Source organism: Sphaerodactylus townsendi, linkage group LG16 (assembly GCF_021028975.2).
Source record: "Sphaerodactylus townsendi isolate TG3544 linkage group LG16, MPM_Stown_v2.3, whole genome shotgun sequence".
NCBI classification, from domain to species: Eukaryota; Metazoa; Chordata; class Lepidosauria; order Squamata; family Sphaerodactylidae; genus Sphaerodactylus; species Sphaerodactylus townsendi.
The window spans coordinates 28,990,361-29,012,357 of NC_059440.1; the positions used below are offsets into that span (position 1 = coordinate 28,990,361).

The following is a 21,997-nucleotide window of genomic DNA, read 5'->3' on the forward strand; positions in this document are numbered from 1 at the left end:
TTGTTAGTGGAATAGATCCACAGTGCCCACCCTTCTGAAATTCCATTCAGGCCCCAACAATAAGATATGTGTTTGCGAGAAGAGTCCAAAGAGCAAGTGAAAATGGGGGGGTGTCTTACCAGTCATCTACTTATCACAGCGATCATCAGTGTTTCAACAGTATGGAAAGTTCATAGTTGTGTTAATAATTCATGTCTACTCCTTCCACTCATCATGTTGTCCTCACAGCTTTCTGCTAGGCTGAGCTTCTTCGCTTATCTTTGCTGCATTCTGCTTGTCATCAAAATGGGATGCAGTTTCTGGATTAGAGGAGCCAGGCAGTGCTGGGAAGATGCCCAAAATTGAAGCTCCAGTTAAGATAAGGGAATCAATTCTGCCCAACTCACAAATCCCTGGCTTATTCTTAGTTAAGGCATCCATCAGCAGCCTCCGCCGTCATTCAAATTGGGCTGTTCACACCCTGGGTTCCAGTTCTCTCTCTCTCTCTCTCTCTCTCTCTCTCTCACACACACACACACACACACGCACCCCCAACAGATTTCTCTGATAACAGATCCCAGGAGGAATCTGGAAACTACATCTCCCAGCGACCCTTGCTGCCTTTGTCCCGCCCCCTCCGGCCCCTGGGTCGCCTGCGGCCGCTGTCGCCATCCCTGGCAAGTCGGGACGCTTCCTCGAGAGCCGAGCCGGCCATGAGCTCAGGTGGGCCGCCGACCGGCACGTGTCCGCTTCTCCTCCGGTCTGTTGCTGCGGGCCGGGCCGGCTTCCTGCCCTCTTGGAGGGGCTTCTCTGCGCCCCCCTCCTCACGCTCTGGGAGGAGGTCAGAGGGGGCAGCGCTTGGCAGGGGGAGGCTCCTCGGGCTGAGGCTTCGGGTTACCCCCCCCCCGGCCCCAGGGCGGGAGGTGGGCGCCTTTTGCCGGCCCCCTCGGGACTTTTGCGGGGCGGGCGGGGCGTATGCGTGGCTTGCTGGTAAGAGCAAAGCAAGAGTGGCGGACTCACCTTCATTCATCTCCTGGCTCCGGCATTCTCTCCTCCTGGAGGCATGAGCAAAAACCCCAAGCTTAAAAACAGGGGGGGGGGGAGAGGTGAGCCCCTTCATCGCTGTCCTCCTTCCAGCTGCCTTTTGGCCAAGCTGACATCCCCCACCCCCATAAAGTGGAGAGAGAAGAGGACGTCCTACTGCTACTATGAGATCAACAATATTCCAGCCGTTGTCTCTGACCATGCGCAGAGTCTATTTCTGTGGCTACTGAGCGATTATTTGGGCGCGGGGGTGTCACTCCATCACTGCAATCTCAGGTGAAAGTTCTCTGGTTCTCTGTGGCAGCCTCCACACACCCATTCAAGGGGGTGGGGGGCCTTCTGCCCTGTGCCGATCAGCAGTGGCTAAGAGCAGGTGCATTCTACTCTGGAGGAACCGGGTTTGATTCCCTGCTCTGCCACTTGAGCTGTGGAGGCTTATCTGGGGAATTCAGATTAGCTTGTGCACTCCAACACACACCAGCTGGGTGCCCTTGGGCTAGTCACAGCTCTTCAGGGCTCTCTCAGCCCCACCTACCTCACAGGGTGTTTGTTGTGAGGGGGGAAGGGCAAGGAGATTGTCAGCCCCTTTGAGTCTCCTGCAGGAGAGAAAGGGGGATTATAAATCCAAACTCTTCTTCTTCTTCTGCTCCCCAAGTCTTTCTGCTGCCGTACTGCAGGGGCCGCCAAGAGAAGAGTGGGCTGTGGTTGTCCTTCATTTTCTGCATCACTTTACGGATGCAAAGTTGTTCAGTTTGGAAAGTAATTGGATCTGTTGACCTATGGAAGCCCATCCATCCATCATCCATTCATCTGGGATGAAAACTAGCAGTGTGTTTTGCCAGGCAGAGACTACACCTCTGGGCGAGAACCCCTAGCCCAGTGATGGCGAACCTTTTTGAAACCAAGTGCCCAAATTCCAACCCAAAACCCACTTATTTATTGCAAAGTGCCAACATGGCAATTTAATCTGAATACTGGGGTTTTAGTCCTGCGTACACCCACTGCTCTGCCCTGCACTGCTCCAGTGCCTCCGCCCCACCCGCTCGAGCAGGGGCCAGCCTGCTCTAGCCTCCAGCAAGTCCCGTGCGCACTGCTCTGCACCTCTCTAGCATCTCTGCCTCTGCCCCACTCGGGCACCAGGCCCGCCAGCTGAGTCGTCCCTGCTCTCCGCGGGGCATTGTGCCCAGCGGCCCAAGCCAGCCTAGATGTGTGTGGGGGGGTGATTTTCTGCCCCCCCCCCCGCATGATGAACCCTGTGCGCGCGTGCCCACAGAGAGAGCTCTGAGTGCCACCTCTGGCACTCGTGCCATAGGTTCGCCACCACTGCCCTAGCCCCTTTCGTTCCCCTGCTAGCTGTCTCCACCTGTGAAGGGGGGGGGTCATGTTGTGGAGGGAGGGGCATGACTTCGTCTCTGCCTCCCTTTGTAAGGAGGAGAAAGATGCCACCTCAGCCTCCCTTCCGTCCCACGTCTAGCAAAAAGATTTCCCTAACGTTCCCCCCTCCCCCTGGCAAGGAGTGGCACTACCGGGCATCTCCCCGGAAGCTGCTTCCGTTCCTGCTGCTGAGCTGGCTTCCTGCCTGGGCTGGGCTGGGCTGGGCTGGGATGACTTCCCTCTCCTGGCCCCAGCAAAAGCACAGGCCAGCAACGGCCAGGCCCTCGTGGGGAGAAGCAGTTTCCAGCCTCCCTCTGGCTGGCCCTTAGCAGTGTGAGTGGCAGGGAAGGTCAGCTGGCTTGAGCTGTGCTTGGGGAAGGGAAGGGCACGCTTGGTTCCTCTGCAAGCTCAGGAGAGGGTGAGCGGTCAGGCTCCCCTGAACGTCTGAAGCGGCACCTGCCGTTCTGCCCAGCAATTCTAAAACATACAACACACTTGCTGGCAGCAGTTTCGCAATATCCGTGGCGTACTGACAGCATGAAAACCTCAGCTGAAACAAAGCGAGGCGATTCAGGCCTTCCAGGTCAGGCCTGTTTCAGATGAGATGAGAAGCCTGCCGTGGCCATGAGGGGCCATGACCATTCGGGGGATGCTTCCAGCAGCCGGACACACGCACGCACGCACACTCACAGCCTGATAGCAGCCTGTGCAACCTGATAGCAACCTAACAGTAGCCTATGATGGTGACCAAGTCGGCCACTCTCTCTCGGGAGCAGACCCAGCTGATAGAAGCCCCCCTCCTCTGAGCCTCCCAGATTGCATGCTGGAGCCCCCTCCCCTGGACAGGTGGCACAAGGACCCCTGGGTCAGCCACAGGAGCCGGAGCCCCCTTTGGTCGGCCTTCTTGCCTTCCATGAAGACTGGGCTGATGTCATTCATCTCTTCTCCTTGCAGGCAGCGGCAGACTGAGGGAGTGCCCGCCCCGCAGCCAGAGGACCCTCCAGCAAAGCCTTCCAGAGACCCCCGTGGTAAGGGGAGGGAAGGTCAGGGGAGGTGGGGGAGGGAAGGCTCAGGACAAAGGCTGAGTTTGGGTTTTTGGAGCGCACCAGAGCTGGAGCTTTGGGAAAGGGGTGGTGGAACCTCAGCTGCCAGTGCCTGGCTGGCCGGCCAGCAGTTTTCCCACTGGGCTACCTCGAGAAGCAGGCCAGGAACCGGGACCAGTTCTCTCCCCCCACCTCTGTGGTCTCTGGCAAACAGAGGGTTTGCAGGGCTGGACCCCGTGGGCTTTCTTGTGCAGGGCCAGCAAATGCCCCCTAATCTGGGGGAAGGAGGATGCCTGTCGCTCCTCCAGCCTCTGAAACACCCCCCTGTGTGCTGGTCACATGGAGGAGGCCATGTCTTCTTTTCTATCCTTCTGCAGGATGTCAGCGGCTATCAAAGCAACACCTGGAAGGTCATCCTCTGCCACCTCCTCTCCCTGCTCACCTTGGGCGGCCTCCTCATCGTCTTTCATTGGAAGCCGTACCTCAGAGTCCGAGCACGATGCCGCCGCTGCCCCCTGAGCCAGGCTGACTGGGTGGTCATTACAGTAAGCAGAAGGCAGGAGTGCGGCTGGGGGGGGGGCTCTGTCTTGCAATAGGCAAGAACGGGGAATTTGAGTGGCGGGAATTTGCAGCACGGGAATGCTGCAGCTGAAGCCTTGCTGATACATGCCAGGCGTGTGCATGCACACACCAACTGAATGCGACCCCCCCCCCCAACAAAGCCTGCTCTCCTTGTGTTCTCTACTGCCTGGTGGACCCTCAACAAGCAAGCACCCAGCAGGCCCGGGTGGGTGGGTGGGTGGGTTTCTGGTGGGCAGCGACCACCTCTCCTGGTAGCTGCAGCTCTTGGAAGAAAGAACTTCTCAGTGATACAGGCAAGGGCTGCACTCCTATTTTCGGTCTGAACCACGTCTCTACCCATCCCATAAGCCAAAGACCTGCTCTCTTCCAGGACCAGTTTGGCCAGTCCTTCACTGCACAGGTGCAAACAGAACAACTCGAGGAAGGCAGGTGAGCGAGGCTTTTAGGCCACCTTCCCCCTTGTTGGCTTGCGCAGGACATTTGATGAGACAAGAGAGAGCAGAGGAAGCATGGGAGCTTCGACGGTTTCTCCCCCTCCACCCCCCACCCACATACCCCCATGGCCTTGTGAGCAGGCACTCCTTCCTCCCGCCTTCTTTTCCTCCCTCCCTCCCTCCCTCCTTTCTTCCTTCCTTCCCTCCTTCCTTCCTTCCTTCCTCCCTTCCTTTTCCTTACTCCCTCCCTCCCTCTTTCCTTCCCTCATTCCTTCCTCCCTCCCTTCCTTTTCCTTCCTCCCTCCTCCCTCCCTCCCTCTTTCCTTCCCTCCTTCCTTCCTCCCTCCCTTCCTTTTCCTTCCTCCCTCCCTCCCTCTTTCCTTCCCTCCTTCCTCCCTCCCTCCTTCTTTTCCTCCCTCCCTCCCTTCCTTCCTTTTCCTCCCTCCCTCCCTCCCTTCCTTTTCCTTCCTCCCTCCCTCCCTCCTTTCTTCCTTCCTTCCTCCCTTCCTTTTCCTTCCTCCCTCCCTCCCTCTTTCCTTCCCTCATTCCTTCCTCCCTCCCTTCCTTTTCCTTCCTCCCTCCCTTCCTTCCTTTTCCTCCCTCCCTCCCTCCCTTCCTTTTCCTTCCTCCCTCCCTCCCTCCCACCTTCCTTCCTTCCTTCCTTAGCTGCTTGGAAAGGGGCTTTGCCATCTTGCACCTGGGGAGTGTGGGTGATGCACATTGCTGTGAGGTTTCCCCCCACCCCCGTGGAATAGCACCTGCCGTGACCCGGGCTTCCATGGGAGCCACAAGGACTCCGACCCGCCTTTGTCCTTGCCCTAGGGGTCCAGTGCTTGCCTCTCCTCACCACCAGACTCTGCCTGGCTTTCTCAGGCCTGCCTTGAAAGGACATGCTTCCACGGAGACACGTCAGCCTGAGGTTTAGGGAGAGCAGCTGTGCCTTCTCTCAGGGATTGTGACCCCCCCTCCCCCCCCCACCCCCAAGGCTCCAGGGCTGCAACCTTGCTGGCATCAGCCTGGCCAGTCCCTTGCAGCCTGACTCTAGGATTGACCCCAGCCACCTTCTCCCATCCAATGAGTCTCTGAAGCAATCCCAGCTCACAGGGATGCATCCAGTTTCCCACAGCTCTAGAGGTCTCTATGGCTGATTCTGCACGGGTTGTTACATGGACCTGTGTTGCCTGTACCGCCGCTTGCCCAGTGGATTCAGGGGCCAGACAGGCTTGCTGGAAGTGGCATGGTTCGCTTGGGAAATGCCGTGTTGCCCGGCGAACCGCCCACCTGCGGGAAACAGCCCACATACACACACACACACACTTCGAGATTCTCCCACCCACTTACTGGTACAACACGGTGGACATCTAGAGACTCCACTGAATCCACTCTAATGGCAACTGCCTGGGGAATCCACCATAATGGTGGACAGAAGGGGCGGGGGAATAGAACGCTTCCTGTTTGCTGTAGTCCTCCCAAGCAAGCAGGAAACCCAGGCTGAAGGGGGAAAGTCGCTGATTTAGCTGCTTTCACTTAACCCGGGTTCAGGCAAACATAATGGGTTAGAAGTATTTGGGGGGCAGGTTCTGTGGGAACCTTATACTTGGCCTGTGCAGAATCATCCTGTGTTTAGGGTTGGAAGAGACCCCCAAGTCTGTGATCACCTCCAGCCTTTGGGTCAGAAGGGAGCATGCATCTCAAGTGGGTTTTTTTTCCTTTTAATTTCTTCTTAAACTTCTGGAAGGCATCTCTGCCTTCTGGCCCTGGGCTGGTTTGGGGATCTCTCCTCAAGAATGCATCCGAAAAGGTGGGCAAGGGGTGCTGACCTGGGTGGAAATACCCCCATGAGTAGGCTGGCTAGGGAGCTGGGAATGGGCAGAGGCTGTGGCGGGGGGGATGTTGGGTGGCTTCCCTGAGCAGCTCCGGGTGGGCTTTCTGTGAGGGAGGACTGCCAGGTGGGGGCAGGCGTGGGCTTTGGGTGGCTGAACGATGCCAACTGTTAGCAAACCAGAAGTGCCACCTGCGAGAGGCTTCCGCTGGGATGGATTCAAGAATAAAAGTCGGGGTGGGGTTAGGGTTAGTGAGTGGTATTCCCAGCACCTCGTGCCAAAAAGCAGGCTGTCCTCCCCACTTTCTCTCCTGTCTTGTGAAGCCTCACCCTTTGGGGTGCTGCTGCCGGGGGAGATGCCGGCAGAAGTAGCATCGCTGTGGGGGCGGCAGAGGACCCTGATGCCGGAGACACAATATGGCTTCATCGGGAAGAGGAGCAGGTATTGCGTTCTCCCCCACCCCCATTCCCCAGCCAACCTGGATGAGTTGGGGTGGGTGGGGAGCACAGTGGAAGTCCGTGGCCAGCAGTGGCATTCCAAGCCCCTCCAAAGGCCACTGAATGTTAGGGGAAGAATTTTAACTCTGCATAAAATGGCATGTTAACTATCCCCCCCCCCCCTTTTATTTTCTTTCTCTATTTTTTTGCAAACAATAGCTATGGAAGATCTCAATTCAGGCTGGGAGGACAATGTACCTGCGCTGTTTTTGGCTTTTATTTCGTTTTTATGGGGGAGGGAGGTGGGTTTCTGGCATCAACTTTCAAGCATCTTCCAGGCAACCAGTTTTTTGTCTCCAAAGAGGACAGTAGCAGCTCTGAGGGGACTGCTTGGGGTACGGAAATGGGTGTAGGGAAGTAAGAAATAGCAAAAAAGAAAAAAACCGAAAAACCCACCTCCTGGGTCACTGCTGCTTTGCTCCCATTTTGCTTTCTGGATCCTGTTCTGTCCTTTGCGCCTCACTGTGTTCTCCTGAGCCTGCTAAGGGAGTGCCTTTTGCCATATGCCATTCTGTTTTGTAGAAGAATGCCATCCGCTACTACCTCTTTGAAGGCCTGCGCTATATCTGGGTTGAAACACACGAAGTGTTCTGCAGGGTCAGGTAAGTGCCAGGCACCTTACAAGACAACAAAGCATCTGGGCACTTGGTGTGTCTGTGCTGCTGTTGTCTCGCCCTCCTCGTGAGCTGCAGAAATGTGATTCCAGCTCTATCTTAATGTATTAACAAGGTCAAAATAAACCCAGGCCTCCGTTTCTGCCAGAGCATGCTCAACATGCTATGACCTAGGGAGCTTTCCTCTTTAGCTTCTGGAATGTTCTGTGACATCATAGCTGCTTGACTGATGTGGGGGAGGGATATAGGGCACTACCACTGTTTTAAGGAACCAGGAACTCCCTGGTTTGGCTGCTTACTGGTGGATACCATTTCTTCTCCCCCTCGCCTGGACCGGTGTATATTTGCAGCAAGTTAGATGAGAACAGGACTTTCGCAGCAATCCACTCCTCCCGCTACGGACTGAGCGCCCAGGAACGGAGCACCAGGTGAGGATCTCTCTGTTTCTGCATCATAATAGGAAATGAAGCCATTTGGGTTGCAAACCAGATTTCACCACCGAAGAAGACCTGAAGTGAACCCTCCAGTTTTATCCCTGAAGAAGTCACTGACATAATCAAAAACCTTTACATGATCCCCAGAGGGGCATTATTCTCTGACTTGTGTTCTTTTCCATTCCTTTGAGTCAGCCTTTGTTTGCTTGGCCCTGCTTGGGTTTCACCTGTGCAATTTCCAGGCTGTTGACAGGAGAGGAGGAGCCAGGAGGCGTGCTGGCTGGCGGGCTGGCCGCAGCCTGAGCTCTCTCAGCAGTGCCACGTCACCTGGGTGGATGAAGGCTAGACTTTTCCATATCCAACTGCCACTGCTTACAGCCCATTCTTCCTGGCGGGGGCGACAAGACATTTTGGTGTGTGCTTCTGAGGTCTTCTGACTGCGTTCCTCACTTTGGCATTCCTGTGTTTCTTCTCTTCCTCCTCTCAGGAGAAAGGTCTATGGACCAAACCTGATAGATGTACCTGTCAAAACTTACCTCAGCCTGCTGATAGCAGAGGTGGGCATTTCAGAAGCTGCTGGGAGTGAAGAAGGAGGAGGAGGAGGTGGCAAACAAACTGCCAAAGAACCCTGGCAGTGGCTGGGGGGGGGCGTGGAGGCGATGTCCCAGCTTTGAGAGGGATACCTGTTTTCCTGCCAAGGCAGCAAGAGCCGTGTCCTACCACTAGCCGCAGCTTCTCAGTCCCTGGAGGGAAGGAACGGCCTTCCTTTCCCAGCCCTGCTGCCTTTGTCAAAGTGGAGACTGGGCCTTCCTGCGTACCAGGTGGGGGCTGCGCCAGGAGCCTCGCCAAGGGAAGTCCTGCGGGCGGGCGGGAGGGATGGGCAGTCTGCTGCCCTGTGCATTGTGGCCTTTCCCCTCTTCCTTCCACAGATCCTGAACCCATTCTACATATTCCAGGTTTTCAGTGTGTCCTTGTGGGTCTGTGAGAGTTACTACTATTATGCTGCCTGCATCTTCGTCATATCTGCTGCCTCAATTGGAATCTCTCTTTACGAGACCAGGAGGGTGAGTTGTGACCTTGGCCCTCAGCCTGGATCACCGGAAAGATTGAGAAATGGAAGCAGCGCTCCTGACCCCAGGCCGAGGGCCAGTGCGCGAGCCCAGCCCCGTCAGATGGAACCCTCCCAGCTCTTTGTGCTGGGAAGCTGGCCCTTGAGTCCTCTGCTCCCCACCCAAGCTGTGCAGGAAGCCCCGGGACTCCCCGGCCCACCGCTCTGTCTGGCTAGGGGGGCACCAGCAGGGTCTCAGTGCCGGTCCTCAGCCGCCGCCTTTGCCCCATCCTGACACTTTTGTGTGGCTTCTCTCAGCAAAGTGAAACCCTGCAGAGCATGGTGAAGATGTCGGTCAGCGTGAGAGTCTGCACAGGCAACGGGGGTGAGTTGCTGGCTCTGGAACTCACTGCTAGCTGAATGTGCGGGGGAGACCTGGGCTAGCGTGTCCGAGCAGGGCCCTGTCACCCAGACGCTGCACTAAGAGGATCATCCCCCTTCCCCCCCCCCCCCAGCCTCGGGAGCCTGCGGTGCACTTGGCTCTCGTGTCACACCCACTCCCTCTAAGGTGGACGGGGGGGGGTGCTTCCAAACCAATGACATCATGCAGTGAGGGGGGGGGGGGCGCCTCGCTTGGCTTGCCAGTGTGGTGCCAGGTTGCAGCTGTGGCCAAAGATGTCTCCAGTTCGGACTGTGTGTCCTGCCTCTCTCAGACACTTTCCCTGCGGTTTCCCATTCTCAGTTATCTTGCAGGTTGGTTGCGAGGATTCATGAGTAAAGATCTATTCCAAAGCCCCATAATTCCATTTCATTTATTTGATTTATACCCCGCCCTCCCCCGTAGATAATGTTATCTGCTTTGCATTTGCTTCCACAAAAGAAAGGGTTTGGTCCAGAAAAGGTTTTGGAAGCAGCTGTTGCAGAACACCTGGACTTGAGGCAGCTGAAAACTGAAAAGTAGAATCCTTTCATTTTTAAACTGTTCTCTTACTCCCACCCCACCCCCGTCCCACCCCATCTCCTGGAAGAAGTAGCTTTCTGTGCTGCTGCTTCCCTAGGTCAGTCGTTTCACTTGGCAACATTACAGTTGTTACTTGGATAGATTTTTGGGGAGCCTCTTCTGTAATCCTATGTATAGGATGTTGCGGGTTGGATCCCATGGGGTAATTGTGCATCATTTAATGTGTAATGTTGACACTTTTGCTTTGCTTCAGTTCTGGGTTTGTTTTTTAGTTTTCTGCTTGCCTGTACAACACAAATCCTATTTCATTATCCATTGAATGTCCCATCCTGTCAATTGTCTTGACTGGCAATGGGATGGACTATAAATAACGGAAACAAAAAACAGTCATTGTCTGTGAGAGATGCTGGGCCGAAGAGCGATTTCTTAAGCAGCACTGCTTTCTCTGGAGCTAGGCTGTGAGTCTGTCTAGGCCAAAGCTCAATCGTGTTGGTGGGGGGGGCTCTTTAGAGTCTCAGATGGACCCAGACCCTTTCCCAATGCCCACCCCCCCAACCCCACTCCAGGGGGATCTGAGGATGCCCTGGGAGGCCGTTTGCTGGCATGGCTCTGGAGCAGCGCTCTCTCGGCTCCTACTTTGGGTTGTCTCGTAGAAGGTTCTGCTTTTCCACGTTGTGCTCAGGAACTGATTTAATGTTTTATTATCTTTTGCATAATTTTGCCTCTGCATCTGTGTGAAGTTCTTGGGTGCCTGGATGAGCACTTAAGAGACAAATGCTGAGTAATTTCTGAGCGAGGAAAAGTGTCCTCTGTGATTTAGGAGGCTTGTGGTCTTGTAACATTCATCTTCTGAAAGTATCTGCCCGCTATAGCTTTGTGGAGTGTCTTACCTTTTTTGTGTGGGGGCGGTGACCACAGAGGAAACAACCATGAACTCCGGTGATCTTGTGCCGGGAGACTGCATCGTGGTCCCTGCAGACGGAATGTTTGTTCCTTGTGATGCCGCACTGCTGACTGGAGAGTGCTTGGTGAATGAAAGCCTTCTGACAGGTGAGCTGGGGTGGAAAGTGGGCGGGCTGGAGGCGAGTCTTCTTCCTGGGGCAACTGTGGGGCAGCGTGGCTCATGGGCAGCCCTTGGGATTGGCTGAGTGCCCCTTGTTTCCAGGCAGCCTTTCTCACCCCTCTAGGAGAAAGCACCCCAGTGATGAAGGCCCCCTTGCCAGAAGGCCCGCAGGCCACCAGCAACACCTATTCCCCAGAGGAGCACAGGCGGCACACACTCTTCTGTGGGACGCAGGTCCTGCAGGCCAGGTCCCACGGGGGTGCCGAAATCCTGGCTGTTGTGACTCGCACAGGTGAGGCCTCTGGGCACGGTGATGCCCTTCCCCCACCCTTGCAGTAAGCTGCTCTGCAGGAGAGTTCTGGACTTCCTGGCTGTATCCCAGCAGCCTCTTGAATGTGATGCACAACAGAGAGCATGGAAGCATTGTCAAGATTGGTGGCGGGGAGGGGGGGGTGCCTTTCATCTTGGGGAAAACCTGGGGATGAACACAGCTTGCTCCAGTGGGCTGATGCGGCTGAGGGTCTGAGCACAGACTGAAGGTCTGCAGTTCTCAGGGGTGGGGGCAGGGGGGAAGCATCACCACAGTGAAGTGGGTCTGAGGTTGACTTTAGGAATGGGTTCAGCATGGATTCTGCCTGCTGGCCAGCTTCAAATTGGAAATCCCTTTTGCCCTTTTCCTTCTCACCCGCCCCGAGGTGTGTGGACCCACATCTGTTGCTTCACTTCTTATCTGTTTCTCATGTGTTCGTCCCCTCTAACCCTCAGAGCAGCGTCCTCCCGCCTTAATCTGCTCAGTGGTTGGCTAGCTCCAGAACATCAGGGCAGAGTGGGGATTTGAATCCAGGACTCCAGGACTGGGATAGTACTGTTGCTGCACTACACTGGTTCCCTGCTGGAGGTTTCGCGTGTGTCTCCGTGTGATTTTTTTCTGCCTGAGCCAAGAAGGAAAGTCTTAGATTAGGATCCATTTCTTCAACTTCCCGTTTTCCTTCTTTTCTCTCTAGGCTTCAGCACAGCCAAAGGAGACCTCGTCAGCTCCATCCTCTACCCCAAGCCCGTTAACTTTAAATTTTATAAGGATGCAGTGAAGTTTGTGCTCTTTCTCGCAGTCCTGGGTAAATTAATATCTGCTTTTTGTCACAATGTTATAAATGTTATAAATTCCCAGGGAAGCAATCATGGATTTATTCATGGATTTATCAAGGTCACACATCCTCCCCTTTACTATTCCTAGGCTTACCCAAAAGCAATGTTTAACAGTTGTGTATATGTGTGTGTGTGTGTATATACACACACATATACATACACATATATACATACAAACACACATATTATCAAGGCAGCAACTGATCAGCAATCCAATACAACCACTGCATTAATTAAATCATACTAACAGCACAGCAAAACGTACTGCTGATGTTTCAGCGGCAGCCTGAAGTTGCCCACTGAGAAGTCCTTTCCCTCGTCCCTCCCTCTGCCGAGGGTCGAATCATGGCGGCTGCTGCTGTGCAAAAAGCCAGTGGACTGCAGCCATGGCAGGTCTGTCCTGCATGCCACTAGTGGGACGGGGGTGGTGGTGGTTGCTCAGTGCCCCCCCCCCCCCGGTACATTGCCTTCTGTAATTTCTTCCCTCTATTTGCATCTCTTCTAGCTGCCCTCGGGACCGCCTACAGCATCTTCATCTTAATTCGAAATCAGGTAAATATTGTGATGACTAGCAGGATTGGCAGGTGGCTTATCTGAACTCTGTCAACAGACCCTCACCCATGCCAGCCCTGCCCAATTGCTGCCAGACTTTGCTAGCAGGTTGAAGTCGAGGGCAATGTTTGCTGCTGTGTCTTTCTCTGGTTATGTGTCAGTTCATTAATCTGTCCTCAAGAGGTGCTCTGCTGAATATTTCAGCTAGTGTTCCCTTTTCACACTGCCTCAGAGGGCCAGCAAATGGACTTCCCTGTAGAGCTGGAAGCCTCTGAATGTCGAGGTTCCCTTTAGTCACCACAGCTGGTAGCTGCTAATGGGCCTCTGATCCCCGTCTGTGCAACACTGACCCCTAGGAGTGAATTTTGCCATGACAATAGTCCTTGGGTAAAGAAGGCACTTCCTCTCCTCTGGCCTGAATTTTGTTCTTTACCAGGGCAAGTCCTGGACAGGCCCTTGTGCTACTTTTCCCTCTCCCGCGTCTCTCAGCCTGGAGGGTCAAATTCTGCTTCTCCAGATGATTATAAAACTGTGTGTGTGGGGGGGGGTGTTTTCAGTCCGTAGTGAAGTGGCTAAGGATGCCCTCGGCCCCTGAGTGTCCCTATGAAGGCTGCTTGGCACTGGCCCATGAGCTCCCCTTGCCAGGCCTTTTGGGCAGTGGGCTGATGGTTGCTGACAGCCCCCCCCCCTCCCCCACGGGACTGGAGTGTCAAGAGTGGACGGTCCAGAGCTCCTGGACAAGAGCAGCCTGATCAGCCTCCCTGCCTGGGCTGTCAGTGAACCCCGAGCTCCCGTCTGCCCTCCTTGCCAGGTTCCTGCTTGGCAAATTGTGCTGCGTGGCCTGGACATTGTGACGGTGGTGGTGCCCCCAGCCCTGCCCGCTGCAATGACCGTGGGCACCATCTATGCCCAGAACCGGCTGAAGAAGCACGGGATCTTCTGCATCAGCCCGCCCCGGATCAACCTTGGGGGGAAGGTTCGTCTGGTCTGCTTTGACAAGGTGAGGGCGGGGAGCCGGGGGGGGGGGGCATCTCTGTTGCCGTGGGCACAGTCTGACACAGCCTTTGTCTGCCCCTAGACAGGGACCCTCACAGAGGAGGGCCTGGATATCTGGGGCGTCGTTCCCCAGGAGAACCGCACTTTCCTGCCGATTGTTCATGAGGTGCGCTGTGTGGGTGACGGCCCGTTGCGCCGTTGCCTGGTCACCTGCCACACGGTCTCTCTGCTCAGAGATCAGCCCATTGGAGACCCTGTGGACCTCAAGATGCTGGAGTCCACTGGATGGGTGAGTGGAAAGCCTCTCTGGAGGGAAGACCCGCCCCCTTCCCTACAGTTCATGTCTAGAGTTTGGAGCTCCTATTGGCTGACCTCCAGACTGCCGCTTGGTGGAGATGGTGGTGCGTGAGTGAGTGAGTGAGTGACAGAAGAGAGAGCGCTCAGTGGTCTGCCCAAGCAAGTGAACTCCCTCTCTCTCTATTTCCATGCGTCTGGCAAGACTGGGACCCAGTGCATAGCTAGCTGCCCTGGGCTTGTTGAGGGCATCAGAGGGCAGGTGCAGAGAAGGGTTATTGCAGCAAGCTGCATCTTCTCACACTGCCTCCCCCTTCCTTCCTCCCTTGCAGACCCAGGAGACGGTTGAGGGAGAAGAGGCAGAGGCCCAGGTGATTCGGCTTTTTGGATCCAAGGCCCTGGTTGTGATGAAGCCGCCGCCCCTGGTGGATCAACCTTTTGATGCAGTAAGCCTTGGGGGAATTTACCATGGGCGGCAAAGTGTTCTCACAGGAGCTTAGGAATCTTCTGAGTGGGGGGTGGGGCGGATCCTGGTGGGTCTCCTGGACCCCCCCTCTGTCCTTTTCCCCCGTGCCACTTGGGTGGATTTATTCAGGCGCTCCTTCCACACTTTCTTTTTTTTCACCAGCACACACTCCCCGTGGCGGTTCTCCGCCGCTTCCCATTTGCCTCATCCCTGCAGAGAATGAGTGTTGTGGTGAAGCTTCCTGGCGGGGGCCCCTCAGAGGCCTACATGAAGGGGGCTCCCGAAACAGTAGCCAGCCGCTGCAAGCAAGAGTCGGGTATGCCTCTTTCTCTCTCCACAGCTGCCAGCCTGCTCTCCAGCACAGGCAGAGCCTGGGTTTGTGCATTCAGTCCCGTCCACCCGGGAGGGGGCTGGGCAGGTGGGCTTGCTTAGCCAGCCCTGAGTGGCTCTGGTGACGTCCTGTGGGTGGGGGGAGGAAGCATCCTGGGACCAAACCTCCCAGCGTGGAGACACACAGATTCGGTCTCTTGTGGAGCATGTGGGGGTGAGAAAAAATAGCAGTGCCCCCCCCCCCATGTCCAACTAAGGGTTGCCTTTCTCTCTCGCCTGTGCAGTTCCTGTGGATTTCTCTGAAACGTTGTGTCATTACACCAGTGACGGCTTCCGTGTGTTGGGGCTCTCCTACAAGCCCATGGCTTCTGTCAGGACCCTTGAAGAAGCCCAGGCGGTGCCCAGGTGCCAAGGGTGGGGCTCCCTCCCCCTGCCCCTCATCTGGCCTCCCGCCTTGTGGCTTGGCTCTGTGCTGCTGAGAGTCCTTCTGAGCCAGCTGTTCTCCTGGGATCAACAGGGACTCTGTGGAGAGCGGGATGTTCTTCCTCGGCTTCCTCATGATGAAGAACGTCCTCAAGCCCGACACGGCCCCCGTCATCCACTTACTGCGCAGCGCTGACATCCGGCCCGTCATGGTCACAGGTAGTCATGGGGGGGATGGGCCAAGCTTCCAGATTCTGGATGGGGGGAGAGCGGATAAGGAAGCAGTGGCGTCCTCGTGGGAGGCGGCTCTAGAGAGAGGGGCCAGAAGGCTCTGAGGGGAGCAGGCTGATTGCTGCAGCAGGCTGGTGACTGGAGTGGAAACTTCCCTGGCTAACGGCAGACGGGTGTGGGAGGGGCCCGGTGCATCTCTCTGCAACACTGAGAGGGCTCTGGGAAGTCTCTCGCCGTGCAGCCCAGATTGGGGTCGGGACTGAGCATGACCTACCCGTTGGTGCTCTTTGCCTGCAAAACAGTTAAGTGGAAACAGTTGATTGACAACCCATCAGGATGAGTCCAGGTTCCAGGGTGTGTCCTGGGATGTAGATGAAGAATTTCTAGAGCGCTGTCCACAGTTGATCTCCACATACTCTGCTCTGCATAATATCTCTGAACACCAATGGTTACAAATCCTGGTGGTTCTGTCCCTTTTCCCCTTAGGGGACAACATGCTCACCGCGGTGAACGTGGCCCGAAGCTGCCGGATGGTGGAGGCCGGGGAGCAGGTGGTCTTTGTGAACGCCGTCCCCCCCGGTGATGGCCAGCCGCCTGCCCTCAAATTCATCCCCGCTGAGCCTCCCTCTCAGCTGCCAGAGGTGAGGCCTCCTGCTGGCCGGGCCTGTCACTGTCCCTCTCACTGGGGGCTCCTTGGCTCCAGCAGAGCAGGCTGGGGGCCCTGCTGTGAAGCCACTTCGTGCTGCTCCAGGAGCGGGGGTGGGGGACGCGGGCCACGAGGGATGCTGTGGGAGGACGGCTGCACCTCAGAGCATCTCTCCTGGACCTAACTGGAGGTTGCACAAGGGAAGGCCCTGCCTGTCCTTCTCCCACGCCTCGTGCATCCCCACAAGCATTTGGTACTGCGGGGGGGGGGGGGCTGTTTCTGGCCTTCTGAGGGGAAAATGTTCTGCCCGTTGGCAAGCCAGTTCTCACGATCTCACCGCCTGCCTGTGTGGCCAAGAGCCAGGCTGCCTTTGCCCGCCTTCCCTCCCTGATGCCCGCAGGTGCTGGCGCAGGCAAGAGAAGCCTGAGGGGAGCCCTCTTGGGTCTTGCAGGGTTCGTATCAGCAGGAGGGCTACTTCTTGGAGCGGCACCCTTCTCGCTTTGCCTTGAACGGAAAGTCCTTTGCTGTGATCTGCGAACACTTCCCTGGCCTCCTGCCAAAGGTGACTTTCCCTGGCGTGCAGGCAGAGTGGGCTGGCTGGGGGGCAGAGCCAGGTGTGCCCCCCACTCCCAGTGGCTCTCTCTGTCTTGGTGAGGAAGTGGCTCACGGTCTCTGGGGCTTGGGCCGTAGGTCACAAGGGGACTTTGCTGGATGCATATGTGGTTGCACACATTCCACACAGGAGCAGGCAGTGGCTGGAAAACGTCACTGCAAATCTCTTTGTGCTTGGCAGATACTGGTGCGAGCCACAGTTTTTGCCCGGATGTCACCTGACCAGAAAACACTCTTGGTTCGCAGTTTGCAAGACCTGAAGTAAGCCTGTTGTAATTTCCCTCCTCCTTTTCTGGAAGGTTACCACATGAAGTGGTAGTACGAGGGGAGGGGAGGGGACGTGGCCTCGGAAGGACACGTGGCCAAGAGACATCGGAAGCGCTGGGGCCAGCCGTGTGTGCTGCTGGCTGCCCGTAGGAGAGGGGACCGCCTTTGACGCCTTGCAGCGAGCAGAGGGAAACGGAAGGGGCGCGGCAGGAGGCTGCCGGCTGCCAACCCTCGTGACGCATTTGCCACGGTGAAGCCAGAGGGAGGCTTTGGGCTCACCTGTGTTTTGCTTGCAGCTACTGTGTGGGCATGTGTGGTGATGGGGCCAACGACTGCGGGGCCCTGAAGGCAGCCGATGTGGGGATCTCGCTGTCAGACGCCGAGGCTTCTGTGGCCTCCCCTTTCACATCCAAAACTGCCAGCATTGAGTGTGTGCCCGTTGTCATACGGTAGGTCCGGAGGAGGAGACCCAGTTGGGGGCAGGGGAGGGGGGGGGCTGAGGAGAGCATCCACTCCCAGTCCTCTGCCCATTTGCAAGATGCCCGGTGATGTCATCCTTCCAGGACTTAAAAGCTTTTGTGTTATCTGGAATTTCAGAATTAACCACCTTGAACACTGTTTGGGGGTGAAAAGCCCAGGGATACATGATTCAGTTTCATCACATTTCCTCACGAGTGGTGGTAGTCACCTTGCTTCCCAGTTCCAAGAAATACCTTTTTGGAAAATTAGAAAAAGCTGTTGGTACCTGCTGACTTCTGCGGGGTACATTCATTCACATGTTCTGGTTCCCTTTCCTCCAAACCCAGAAGCCCCTGCAGAATTATGACAGTGGGGATTTGGACAGCAGGGAATGCCTGTTTCTGAATGGCCGAGGAAGAGCATTTGCTCTGCGGACAGCAGTGCTGGCGAAGGAGCCAAGGGAGTCAGGTGTGCCTGTCCGTGGGTGCGTCTCTGAGGTGTGCTGTTGTGTCTGTGCCGCAGCTAGAGAAGCGTGAAGGTGGATTCTGGTTCACTCAAAGAGTCCACCTCACAGGTAGGATGTGAACCCCCAAGTCTACACAGGCCGGCCTTGGCGGACCCATAGCTGTCCTGTTGCTTTCCTCTTTAAATCCAAGGGAATGGCAGTTCCCCCCCACATTTCTTTATTTATTTGAGGCATAGACTGATTGCATCTTCCTCCAACTTGCTCAGAGACCCAAGTGAAGTGGTCTGCAAATCAGCAGGTGACGGATAAAACCCGTGACTAGAAGCTGCACATCTGAAGCAGCAGAGTAGAAGGGGCTGTTGGAGCAGACGAGAGCTCTGCCCACTGTGGATCTGTGTAGCCAGCGGTGCCTGGCAAGGGCTTCGCCCAGTGGACAGCAGTGTGCTTTTTTTCCCTTGCAGGGAGGGCCGGTGCTCTCTGGTCACCTCCTTCGTGGTCTTCAAGTACATGGCCCTCTACAGCCTGGTGCAGTTTGTCTCTGTGCTGCTCCTCTACACGGTAAAAGGCTTCCCCCGCAACAGGGAAGGTGCTCCTTGGGGCTGATGGGCGCTGCTGTGCCCCCACCAACTTCTGCAGTGCTGTGTTCTGCAACCAAAGAGCGTGCAGAAGCCCCTAAAACTAAAAGCTGACATAGAACCTGCTGCAAAAAGGGCAGGTGGAAAAAGCAGTAGATGTTGAAAAGGGCGCAGTGCTTCAGCTATGGCTCATAAGCAGATTTCAGTCTGCCGCCTGAAACCCCCGGCCCCAAGCCACTATGCAAGGAATTGGATAACCACTGATTTAGAACGACCGACCGTGTGAAAGGGGCTTGAGTGTTTGGAAACAAGAGCCGATAGCTGACACTCTTTTCTGCCACAATGCAGATTAACACCAACCTCAGTGACCTGCAGTTCTTCTTCTTCGACCTGGTGATCACCACCACCGTGGCTGCTCTGATGGGCAAGACAGCCCCAGCCAAGGAGCTGGGTCCCGAGCGCCCTCAAGGCACCCTGATGAACCCCGTCGTCTTGGGCAGCCTTCTTCTCCAGACAGGGCTCCTCACTGCCGTCCAGGTTATCTGCTACTTCATCACTGTCTCTCAGAGGTGGTGAGTGCCCGCAGCGATGAAGAGTCTGGTCCGTGGGCCAGCATAGTTCGGTCCAGAGCAGCTGCCTGTCCTGTGGGCCTCAGAGGACCCCTTTATCTGCCACCAGGTGCTGAGCACAAGGTGCAGGAGGCAGCCTCCAGCTCATGCCCGTGGTGGGTGTGGTGAGTGGTAACACCAGCCTTCTCCAACTTTCCAGGTATGTCCCATTGAACAGCACCGTGACCGCCCCTGAGAACCTCCCAAATTACGAAAACACCGTTGTGTTCTGCGTCTCAGGGTTCCAGTACCTCATCCTGGCTGTGGCCATGTCTAAGGGCTACCCTTTCAGGAAACCCCTGTACAGCAACGGTGAGCTCATGTCTCTCTGCCCCGCCGCTGCACAGTTTGTCCCCCCTTCCCACACATGCACGCTCGCACACACACACAGCTCACTTCCCTCCAGTCCCCACGTTCTGCACTGATTCTGAGAGGTCCTCCAGTTGGGAGGTCTCCTCCCTGCAGTGTTCGCCTGTTCTCTGGGGTTGCATCTAGACAGGAAGGGGACCTTCTGCAGCTGAGCTGTGAGCCCCTCCCCTCTTGCTCACTGTCTCTCTCCCCCTCCTCCGCAGTGTTCTTTTTGATCGCCCTCATTGTCTTGTTCAGCCTCATGATCTGGCTGACCCTTTACCCACTGGGCTTCATGAACATGCTGACTCTGAAAGGCATTGCTGACATGAACTTCAAACTGGTGTTGCTGGGCATGGCCACGCTCCATTTCTTCATGGCCTTTGTGCTGGAGGTAAGGGAGGTGGAGGAGTCTACACTGCAGGGGGAGGCACAGTAAGGAGCTGGCAGAAGAGGCAGAAAGGAATCCTGCTCGGTGCCCGTTACACAGAGTAACTTTTGGGGAGTTATCCAATGAAAGAGACCAGCAGTAGATTTAGGGTGGGCACAGGGTAGAAAAATTGCTTTCTGTAATTCAGCATGAACCTGTGAATTCAGATGTTGTCAGCACTTGTGACGGCTCCTGGCAACAGCGGCTTTTTAAAAAGGGCTAGATGGATGAGCAGCAGGAGTTGGGGGTGGGGGGGTGACAGATGGCAAAAGTGCCCCTCTGTGTCCTGAGACAGGAGGCCAAGTGGTTGCTTAAGAGCCTGCTTGGAGCGCCGGGCCAGCGAGCCAGCCTTGGCACACCCTGGTCTGGTAGCCCTCCTGAAGGTGTCCTGTCTTTCCTTCCAGACCTTTCTAGATAGTGGCTTGACGGGTGGCTTAAGGAAGCTGTGCCGTAAGAAGTCCTCCAAGAAGATCTTCAAGAGGCTAGAGAAAGAGCTCTGCCAACAGCAGCCTGCGTGGCCCCCCCTCTACGAGCCTGTCTTCGCCCCCTCGACTGGCTCTGCTGCTACCAGGTGATGCTGTGGAAATCCAGGGGGCGGGGCAGCCGGCTCCCTGGCTGGACTGTTGTGCCTCTGCTCCACCCTCCCAGGGCGTGTGGCCTCATAATTTATTTTCCTGGGTAATAGTGCAGTTCACTGCTGACCCACAAAATGCACTGGCAACAAACCACTAGGGTTTTGGCCCTGTCAAAGCCCTGGAGTTACGGCACCCCCAGGCAGGAGGGTTTTGCCATGCCGTGGGGGGAGGGGGAGCCACCAAAGCACTAGATATTTTTCCTGCAGGGCCTGTGGTACTTGTCCCCAGAGCCTCCTGCTTGGAGACCCTGCAAGTCCGTCCTCTGGCATGGAGCCCCTTGCCCGCTGTTGCTCCTCCCTCCTGCGTTCGCACGTTATGTCAAGGTTGGGTGTGGCTGCTCCGTGGTGGGACTGGATGGGGACAGGGTAGTTTTTTGGTTGGTCCCTCCTTGGGCCAGAGCATCCTGCTTGCTGTTTGTGGTCAGAGGAGCCCTCTGGTTTTGTGAAGCGTGGCCAAACCAGGATGTTCAGCTCTGGTCCTTGGGTCCCCTTTGAGGGCTCAGAGGCCCTAGAAGGCATTTCCTGGCTTGCCATGACTGCCGGTGCCGGCCGAACCCTCACGAGGGGTCCACAGACAATTGGTTGACCACTTCCCTGACCAATTGTGTGGTGTCATTCTCTTCTTCCACCCCCTGGGTTTCCAAGCAACTGTCGGTGCCCCGACCTTTCCCCTTGGCCTCGTGCAGTGCAGGTTCCTTCTGGAGCTTCCCTTTTCTTTTGTGCCTGCTAGCCTGTGAACCCAACTGCAGGCTGCGTCTGAGCAGACAAGGCTCAGAGTGGCCTTCTGGGGAGAATTGTGGCACGTGCACCTTTCCCCTACCATGTTGACTTTGGGCCATTTGCCACGGCAGAAAGCAGAAACGGCCATTTCTATGTATTTGGGCCTATACGCTCTCTTGGTGTTTGGGATCCCAGTTCTTCAGGAAATACCTCAAGACACACCTACAAGCGCCACTCTGGCTCTTCACGAGGGGAGCGTCGTGCATCAAGAACCACTGGCGGGAGGCCTGGTGGGCCAGACCTCTCTGTTTGCAATAAGACTCTTCCTGCCCCGAGAAGTTTGTTTTCTCCCAAGAAGAAAAAGAGAGACCACAGTGTCCACTCTCTTTCGGTGGCTGGGAATGTGTCCAACAATAAAAGAGGTTATATTTTCTGGACAAATGGTTGCAACGTGCTGACTGTGCAGAAGGCGCCGGCTGGGTTGGCCCACATAGTGTCTGTCCACCAGGCGTGGCTTCTTTCCAAGATTGGCCTGCCAGCGTGAAGGGGCAGGCTGCAATGAACGTGGCGTTTGCACCAAACTCTCACTGCTCAAGAGTGCCTTTTCACCTCAGTCCCCGCTCCTCTGCTTCATCCCTGCAGCAGCGGCAGTGGCGGCGGCCTTGTGGGGATAGGCCAGCCTGAACAGGTGGGCCAGACCCAAGATCACCCAGCAGACTTCCATGGCTCAGTGAGGGATTGGAGGCCGATGGCCCCAGGCCCTGGCGAGACACAGATTCCCGCACACCCCGGCCCCTCTCAGCGCCTGGCCGTGTTCCTTCCTGGGGGTGACTGGTGAGGGCGGCAGGCCCCCACTTGGGGTCTCCGGTGTCACTTGTGTCTTCTGCTGACTGGAGAC

At 56.1% G+C, this 21,997-nt stretch overlaps 1 protein-coding gene across 3 annotated transcripts; it reads left to right on the forward strand.

The window, feature by feature from the left end:
* The first annotated feature begins 615 nt into the window (after positions 1-615).
* Positions 616-21,536, forward strand: ATP13A2 (ATPase cation transporting 13A2). 3 transcript variants are annotated; one of them, XM_048519214.1, is made up of 29 exons: positions 616-702; positions 3,352-3,425; positions 3,818-3,985; positions 4,393-4,451; positions 6,603-6,720; positions 7,299-7,378; positions 7,741-7,818; positions 8,312-8,381; positions 8,754-8,888; positions 9,191-9,257; positions 10,752-10,883; positions 11,021-11,188; positions 11,901-12,011; positions 12,548-12,594; positions 13,406-13,594; positions 13,673-13,879; positions 14,217-14,330; positions 14,513-14,666; positions 14,965-15,085; positions 15,198-15,322; positions 15,821-15,975; positions 16,432-16,542; positions 16,774-16,853; positions 17,156-17,308; positions 18,246-18,342; positions 18,708-18,931; positions 19,128-19,279; positions 19,540-19,709; positions 20,150-21,536. In XM_048519214.1, exons 1-29 carry the CDS (start codon positions 693-695, stop codon positions 20,318-20,320), a joined length of 3,540 nt encoding a protein of 1,179 aa, XP_048375171.1. In that variant the 5' UTR covers positions 616-692; the 3' UTR covers positions 20,321-21,536. The 3 variants fall into 3 exon arrangements, 2 of the variants coding, with proteins under 2 accessions (XP_048375171.1, XP_048375172.1); XM_048519215.1 differs by having other exon boundaries at positions 699-820; XR_007246335.1 differs by lacking the exon at positions 20,150-21,536 and having other exon boundaries at positions 18,708-18,896; positions 19,540-19,682.
* Positions 21,537-21,997: the final 461 nt, after the last annotated feature.